General features: G+C 46.7%; 1 protein-coding gene across 4 annotated transcripts in view; it reads right to left on the minus strand.

Annotated features, from left to right (window-relative positions):
• Positions 1 to 5,274, minus strand: part of SMAD3 (SMAD family member 3) — a 65,446-nt gene extending 60,172 nt beyond the window's left edge. For 2 of the 4 annotated variants that reach the window (XM_027644360.1, XM_027644359.1), the window contains exon 1: positions 603 to 886. Coding sequence is in view for 2 of the 4 variants with exons in the window: in XM_027644357.1 (XP_027500158.1) it covers positions 5,017 to 5,222 (206 nt within the window). In the remaining 2 variants the exon portion in view is untranslated. Of the gene's footprint in view, positions 1 to 602; positions 887 to 5,016 lie in introns of those variants that run through there. The other 2 variants (XM_027644357.1, XM_027644358.1) reach the window with 2 other exon arrangements.
• Positions 5,275 to 9,191: the final 3,917 nt, after the last annotated feature.

Raw genomic sequence — 9,191 nt, forward strand, 5'->3', positions numbered from 1 at the left:
AAATTGTGTTCAAAACCAATACAAGTGGGTTTGAATTGTATTGAATTTTGAATTGTATTTCTCTGCTGACAGAGAAATTACAAATTTGAGGAGGTGCCTCAATAAAGGGCTGGGTCTGACGTGCTGTTCCAGTAGGAACTACTTTGAGGGAAGGAACTGTGATTTTTCCCTCACTTCCCTCCTCTCCCAGTTCCTCCATCTCTGCTGAAATAACTGAATGTGCAGTTAGTTACTCCCTGACTGGTTATACCAACATTTATTGCTTGAGCTTCACAGCAGCGCTTTGGTTTTGGAAATGGCGTCGTGCGGCCTACGAGGGAACCCCACACCCGTTATCGGGGCTGGCATCTGAGGCACTGACTCTGGTGCTCGTAATTAGAAAAGTTCTTAGGGAAGTTCCATCATTTCCAACACAGGGGTGGGGAGAAGGAGTTGGAAGGGCTGTGAGGAGCAGAAACCTGCGCCCAGAGAGGGGGGTTCCATGGCAGGGAGGACGAGGTGGACAAGAGCGGCCAAAAAGTCACCTGAGCTGAGGCCTTTGGGCACTGAGGTGGACAAGAGTGGCCAAAAAGTCACCTGAGCTGAGGCCTTTGGGCACTTACCGTGTTTTCACCTTCAGCCCTGACCTGCCAAGTCCAACTGAGGCCACAAAAGCTGGTTACAAACGGGTCTGTGGAGCGGGGCACCCTGAGCTATCCCTGCCACAGCTAAAGCAGCTCCTGTGGGGACTGAGGCAGCACAAAGGTTAGGCCAGGGCTGTAAAACCTGCCCATAAAGCTCGGGCAGTACAGGGGTCAGTGGACACGGGTTTGCAGCAGTCAAATTACCAGTAAAATAGGGAGCAAACCAGTACAGTGATAGCCAGAGTGTGTGTACACAGGAGCTGCACTGTGACCATCCCCAGTGCTCCACTGCCACACCGGTGCAGATACTCCTAAACAAGCCCAGGCAATATTAGAGCTCCTCCCATACAGGGACAGGCCTAATTGAAAACAAGGTGGTTTTAAATGGACATTAAATATATATATATATTTGCACAGGGACACACAGAACTGTGGCTGGCCCTTTGCTTATTAATGAAACCAGATGGGCACCAGTCTCAAAAGAAGAGCACAGAAACACAGGATATTCCAAGCTGGAAGGGACCGACAAGGATCATCAAATCCAACAACCCAAAAAATCACACCATGGTGTGAAATCACAACATACTTGAGGGTCTTGCAGACACCCACTGACACTTAACATACTTAGAATTTTCATATTTCCTACTATCAATGCAAAGCAAACAACATGAGCAATTCCTGCATACATTGTGTGGTCAACTACCAACACAACAGAAGCTGTGCTCACAGCCAAGATGTTCTTAAAATCTTTATATATTATCCTTGTGTATCGTGATCCTTATGTATTATGTTCCTTGTGTATTATCCCTGGTTTACCCCACCAAAATGTAAATCATTTAAGGAACACTTACCCTGTTCGGCCACTTTTAAGAAGTAAATGTGCCCTGTTTCCATTTCAATTGGTACATTCTCTCCTTATCAGATGAGTTCCACAAGAAATAACACCCACCTCTCCTGCAGACTATTTTCTAAATTAAAAAAAAAACACACCACTTAAAAGAAGGTGTTCCTTACATACAAGAATCCTGGCTCCCCTAAAACCACTGGTGATACCAAAACAAATAAAGACAGTAATAAGTTCAAAAGAAAAATATGCATATGAAAATATATTACAAAATATTGTGAGATTTATGTCTTAATATGTGTAGCACACCATTAAAGTTCTCAAAACAAAGCATTTACTGTCTCATCCCATATCAGCAAGACTATGGACACTGCACAGCTTTTAGAAATTATCAAGTGCCCATCACGTTTTGGTTTCTGCTCACCATAATTCAGACTTGCACACTTCATTTCTAGGGCAAAATGCTGCCAGGGCACAGGAAACGTGATAAAAATGCCCATCCTGAAAGCTGGGCTTTCAAGGTCAATGCAACTGCTACAAAAGATGGATTTTAACAGGCAAAAGAATGAGTGTTTTCAACTTTATCATCCAATGAAGTATGAAGAAATATCTTATTGCCAGGCAGACTCACTAGGTTGACACCAAAGCCCAGAGCAGAGAGGTCTGAAGGACCCTTTGGCAGTTGTGTCCCAGCTGAGGATGGAAGGAAGGTCCTCTGCAGGAGCCATCCTGTCCAGCACCAACACCAGCAGCACAAAAAAACCCATCAGATGGTCTGAGACCAGCAAGTTTTTCAGGTGGAAATTACTTCCTCCTCCAGAAGTAAAAACAAAAAGGAAAACTCCTGCCAGGAGAGTGTCACACTGAAATCTTTGAAGGCCTCTCCAGCTTTTTGCAGTTTGCCACAGGTTCTTCCAACAGAAAACCTGGGGCCTGTGGTGTCCAGTAGATAAAAACGACAGTGAGAATAAATTTAATATTCTAATTCCTTAGCCCGACAACAAAAATTTTTCTTTTTTTCTTGTTCTTTCTTAAAACAACCCCACCTGATCACCACAGGTATTTGCTGGGTAGCTCTTAGTCCCAGGAGCAGCGTTTCTGCAAAGCTCAAGCACTTTTATATCTGAAACTTGCTTGTCTCATGGACACAATAGCTAATTTTGGACTTACCCTGCTCCTGCTGGGCCAGAGTCATCACTGGCATGGCTCCACTGTAATTCAGTCTACTGATGCATTACAGACAATGCACAACATGAGCTAATCCTTAATGATGGGTTTTCCCCTTTTTCCCCCCCTCCGAGTACTTATTTGAGTAAATAGTAAAATGCCATGTAGAATTATTAAATAAAATAAGCAAACAAACAGCAAACTAAAAGCACACTAAAATTGTCTTGCAAACACTAATTTCAAATGGCACAGTAATCAGATTCACAGATACATTAGGACAAGCAGTGCAGTCCAGAGGAGAAGGCACAGCTCTTAAAGTCACAAGGCCTGGCCAGAGCTCCAGCTCTGCCACTGACTTCCAGATAGCCTGTTCCACATTTCCACACCATTCCCCAATCCCTGATATATAGATATGAACACCTCAGCACAGACTAACCTCACCAGGCTCATTTGGATCTCTGTGACATACAGACTAAACAATAATAAAAGCACATGTGAAGTTGGTGCTTAAAAACTTGTGCCGAGGCATAAGGAGCTCCCACCAAAACATGCTGATGTTTCCCCATACCAAGGTTTAAGATCTGCAGGATCCAGGGCTCTGTGTCATAAATGAACATGAAATGCTTTATTTTCTGCACCGATTTTCATCAACAGAACAAGGTCTGGGAGAGAGAGACATTCAGCAAGAGCAACCAGGACAACCTCTGCAGGTGAGAGTATTCATGACTTGTGGTATCTATTTGTGTTGTTAGTTACTTTCAACCTTTAAATTTTATTTTTTTTTTAATTAAAGCATCGTATTTAACACAACTCTTTGCTTCCTTTAAATCATAAAATATCCTCCCTTACCTAAAGCACCTCGTTCCCAGTAACAGAAGCTCCGAGAGGCTTCCTGCCCTGCTCCCTAACGGGTCAGCAGCAGCCACACACAATACCCAGGTCACAGCAGCAGGGCTGCTCAAGCAATTTTCTCCTTTTGAAATGGTAAGCGTTTCAGGGAAGTGGTTTAAACAAGGAATTATCTATGTGGAAAGCACTCCGCTTACCAAGAATTGTAAAATATAGGTTTTAAGGCATTTGTGTTGTGCGGGGGCTCCACAGGTTTTGATTTCTGCTTCAAGTAGGCGAAGCCTGAGCAACTCTAACAAAGGCTGAGAGCTGGATTTGCATTACTGGCGAAAATCTTAGCCACAGTCATTCACCACCAAAAAGATAAGGAGACTTTTTATTTTTCCTTTAAAAAAAAAAAACACACTACAGTTGTTGGAAGAAAATTTGAGGAGTTCCAAACATCCACATTTCTAAGCTGCCTGCTTCACTTTTTCATGCAACAGATGCTGCTTTGTATCAGCTCCTGCATATTAAATCATTCTGACAACCAAGAAAGCATACATTTGTTTGCGCCAGAGAGAAGCATGAATACACACACACACAGATATCTTCTCACGCAGAAGCACACAATTATGCAGCATTCAAATATTTGGGATGAACTTTGGCCTTTGTTTAAAAAAAAAAAAAAGAAAAAAAAAGTACTCTCCAACAACAATCAGGAACAGACCCAGCAGTCATCTGGCTGAGCTCACAGAAATCAACAATCTGCAGCAATAAAACACAACTTGTGGGCAGCCATTTGAAAGTTACTTGGAAAATTATTCTTAGATGGGATAGTTATACACGCGTCCTTTATGATTTATGGGTTGAGCTCAGAATGGAGGCTAAAAATAAAACCTATGTTAATTCAAAAAGTGGGGAGGGAAATCAGTTATATTCGCCCTCACGTGGTGGAGTATTTTTTTGGTTTTATTTTGTTTTGCTTGTTTGTTTTTTGCACTCCAAACAATCCCCTTCAGCTCTGCCACTTGCATTCCCGAGTTAAAAAGTAATTCGAAAACCTAAGCAGAGCAGGGCTCTAAATCACCTCTTCGGAGGAGGATCTGGCTCGGTAACACGCAAGAAGCCACGCAACCCAAACAAAACCGCTTTCCTGATACAGCAATGTGAAAAAAAAAAAAAAAAAAAAAAAAAAAGAAAAATTCGTAATGCAACAGCACTTGAGAACGCGCTGAAAGTTTTGACAATGAGAGTGCCCGCGGTGAGCGTATCACACACTGCGCTCCCAACTTTTTTTTTTTCATCTCGGCTGGAGACATATTTTCTCCCCTACGTTCCCTTCTCTCGTTACTAGACAGTAATCCAATTCTGCAGCCAGTCGGTTTATTTTTTTGGGGGGTGTGCATGGAGCGCTCAGGGGAGGGCTAACGCGGCACGGAGCGGGGCTGGGGAGCGACCCGGCCCTGCCCGGGCTGTGCCGGAGCACGAGGGTCCCCCGGGGCTGCGCCGGGACCCGCGGGGACCCCCGGGCGGGGCCGCCCTGCTCGGTACCTGGGGATGGTGATGCACTTGGTGTTGATGTTCTGCGTGGTGATCGCCTTCTCCAGCTCGTCCAGCTGCCCCGTCTTCTTCAGCTTCTTCACCAGGCTCTTCACCGCCTTCTCGCACCATTTCTCCTCCTGCCCGTTCTGCTCGCCTTTCTTCCAGCCCAGGAGCCGCTTGACGATGGGAGGGGTGAAGGGCAGGATGGAGGACATGCTGGCGCCGCCGGCAGCGCCCGCCGGCCCCGCGCTCGGCTCCCTCCCGCGCAAAGCCCGGCCCCGGGCGGCGCTGGCCCGGCCCGGCCCGGCGCGGAGCTCGCCCGCCCCGCCGCCCCCTCAGCGCCGCGGGCCCGCGGCTCCAAACTTTGCCCGGAGTTCGCCGCCTCTCCCCGGCGGCGGCGGCGGCGGCTGCTCCCTCCTCCTCCCCCTCCTGCCCCGCTCTGTGTGCGCGGAGAGGCGCCCACTCCAGCTCATTCCCAGTCTGTCTCTCATGCAAATTGCCTGCTGGCCGCCCCGGCCCGGCTTCCACCCCCTCCTTCCCTCCCAAACGCGCCGCCGAGGGAGGCAGAGAGGGAGGGAGAGAGGGAGGGATGGGAGGAGGAGGGAGGAGGGAGGGAGGGCGCGGAGGCGGCCGGCCCGCCGGGAACTCCGCCGCGCTCCATCCCCGCGGGGGCCCCGCTCCCCTGAGGGGGGTTCGCGCTCCTCGGGCTCGGGGGCTCGCAGGGAAGGGTCAGCGCGGCCGGGAAAGCCCCGGAGCGGGACGAGGAGCAGCTGCCCGGAAAAATCCCACCGAGGGGGAAGCGCCAAAAATAAACGTAAAGTCCCGCCGGTGGACGGTCACTGCCAAGGCGGGGGGGGGTGCAGCCCCCGCCACGGCTGTTTCCTCCGTGGAAATGTGTGTTCCCACACAGATACCTGCACGCAGCCTGCCCGGTGGCCCTCAGACAATCGGCAGCTTTTTGTTTCAGCCCCTTTAATTTACTATTCCATTCCCTCATCTTTCCACGCCGGGCACCAGGTACCCGAATAATTTCTGCCCTGTATCAGGCACAAATGACACCCTGGAGATGTTTACCACCAGAGCCGGTCAGAAATTCTCAGACGGAATATTTTTGTCAGAGCACGGCAGTTTGTTCAGATCTAGGTGTTTGGTAGAGATGCTTCTGGTTTGGGCTGACTCAGGGTGGCATCCAGGTACATTTCCAGTTTCTAACTTTCTGGCTCTGGGCAGACTGGGCTGTCACACTCCTCAGTCTCAAGCATCACCCCTTCCATGCTAAAAAGGAGCCCAGGTCTTAAAAAACATACAAATACGAACCTTAGCTCCTCAGGGCACCAGTTCTCTGATAAACCACCTCAAAATGGTGCTGAGCAAGCAGCAAGGAGGCTGAGGGCCACCTGCAGAGTGCCCAGGTGCCTCTGGCAAGGCTGGTTCCCATTTCTCAACTCCAGCTGCTTCTCAGCTCCTTGCAACTGCTGCCCAGGAACAACGGCGTGAAAGTTTTGTGGGACCTGGCTCCCGAATTCTGAGCTTCCAAGCTGAGGTATGCTTCCCAATTTTCTCCATCCTATCAGAAGGGATGATGGTGAGCGCGAATTTGAGAGGCCTCCAGGGCTGCTCGGCAGCTCCCAGACACACAGGTTCCTGCCAACCCACATTCCCGTATTCCGGGTTCCAGTGCAACCCAGTGGGGAGACTCCTCAAAAGCCGGGATCCAAAGGCTTCCCGTGCCTGTGGATTGGGAGCAGCCAGCTGTGCAAATTGCCTTGTGGCAAGTTAGGAACCTATTGGATCAGTGTCTGAGGCTCTGATGCAACTGGCTTGGCTCTCACAGGGATTTCAAACAAACAGCCTGTTTTATTCCAAATTGACAGTACCAATTTTTGAAATATCAATAAATTGGATGCAACTGAAATACGCCCTTCTCTTTATTTTTTTTTCTCTCCAGCTTTCTCATGTTATTCCCCAACATGCATTCCCTGAGTGTCTTGAATTTTGGAGGTTCACCGCTGAAATTTTGGACCGTTGCCCTGACCCAGTTTTTGGCTGCCTCGCTTGAGATGCCTGAAGTACAAAGATGTGGAACCCCTGTAGATGATCCCAACATTGAGGAAATAGTTCTTCAATACCTCTACAACAATGCAAAAAAATGTTGACACAATTTACACTAAAAGCAGGGTGCCTTGAACTACTGACTTTCTAGTGCTGTTGACCTGCTGCATATTTTGAGGTTTTCTGAAAAGGCCAAGTTTCTGATAGTTTTGATCATTTAAGAATCTGAACTCTTATTTAAAAATTGTTTTTCACAGCTTTGGAGAATATCCTGAAGATGTGAAACACAGACAGGGAAGTTAAATACATTTTTTTAATGTAGAATTACGTATTTATTACATTTTTAAATGTGGTGAAGTAAAAGAACCTTTTTCTATTTTCTTAATTCTCGGCCCAGCACATTTTGCATCTAAAAGAAGCCCAGAAGAAGACCAGGCCTGAAGGACCTGCCTCAGACCTGGTAGGTCCATTCTACCTCAGAGAAGATCTCTGTTGGAGACCAACAGTTTTTTCTAGATCCATCTTTTCTGGATGAGAAATCACAGGGACCATTCCATGCTTTTTTTTACCCGGAAAGTTTTCCATAATGCTCAAATCTCATTGCTCCACTCAGAGTGCATGCTGTGACCTCGGTTCAGCAGGGCTTCCAGAATGTTCTGTACGTATTCATGGGCAGATCTTCACTCCTCACAGTCATATCACAAGTGATTGATTGACTGGGTAAATTTGAATAAGGGGAAGAGCTGAGTGGTTTGTACAGTGATTTAGTGGCAAAAGGGTGAATATAATTTGCTAAACACTAAACCAAACTGGGTCTCACTTGCTTACAATCTCATAAACGAGGCAGCTAAACCACGGATGTAAACTCTGAGCCACAGCAGCACCAAAAACACTCCTGAAAACAAACATCTGGGGTTGGGATGTAGGATAAATTGTTAGGCTTAAGGCCGTGACATTTCATGGAGCAGCTCGTGTGCCTGCTGGGTTACCTGTAAGAATGAACCCTTTTCTGTGAAAATATGACTTTCTGAACCCCTAGACAGTAATCCTTTATTTCAGAGAGTTTTGGACACTCTCACAGTGGAAAAATTAACAGACAGGAAAAGCAGGACCGTCCCAGTTCTGCGTGGTCTGGATCCATTTGCTGGTTTACAAAATGTCTGACGCCTTGGAAGCCACCACCAGGCAGAAGTTTATGCTCCTTCTCTGTCGTTATTTGTGATACAATTTGTTCTTTACTTTTTAAAAGTCATTATCTTTGCTTGTTTATGGCATAGTAGGGGTTCAGGGACTTATCACAGTTTACTCTTGCTGAAAAATAAAGAGAGATATATATAGTCTGCAATAATGTGAGAAAACCATATATTTCAAGAAAAGAAAACCAAAACCCTTTTACAGCTACTTTTCATAACTTTTTACGAATACACTTACACCTTAAAATTACTAAAAAATAACATCTGCATACCTTGTTTCTTAATAGGACTAATGAATAGGAGCGGGATTTCAATTTTACTTTCACAAAGAGAAAAAAATTGGGCTCTGCTTCAGCAACAATATAAAATTAGCATGAGAAACAAGGAGGTGTTCACTGGAGCTCATTTGTACCTTGATTAGAAATGTTTTTAACAGCTTCAGAGACTGAAGAACAGCTTCCATGTTCCCTTTATATCCTTCAAGTAGCGAGAAGGGAGCAAGGGATTTTTGGGCAGACACAAAGCTCCTTCCCCGACATCCCTGGTGCAGGGACGTGCTGGGACTGGCAGGATGGAGGGAGTGTGGCCAGAGCTGTTCCCAGTTCTTAGGGGAGCCTGGTGCCTGCTGAAACAGCTCCCAGGCTGCCTGAACATGCAATTGTGGCTAGTTTGAAAATCAGGGAGTGGTTGAAAAGCAGCTTCTGATGTGCTGCCCCCATCTCTCTTTCCCTGACTCAAATATTAAGTATAATTCCCTACCTGGTCATTACCTGTGTGTGGAAGGGAATTTTACAATGGCACTGACCAAGAGAAGCAGGTGGACAATCTGTGGAGTTCACAGCAAATAGGGATTTATCTTCTCAACTCCACTTGCTCCATGTTCCCTAAGCAGCAGCCACACTGAGAGATGAGATTGGCAGTAGTAAAAGTGAGGAGAGA

The sequence above is a fragment of the Corapipo altera genome, unplaced genomic scaffold, assembly GCF_003945725.1.
Source record: "Corapipo altera isolate COAL_440 unplaced genomic scaffold, ASM394572v1 50, whole genome shotgun sequence".
Lineage (NCBI taxonomy): Eukaryota > Metazoa > Chordata > Aves > Passeriformes > Pipridae > Corapipo > Corapipo altera.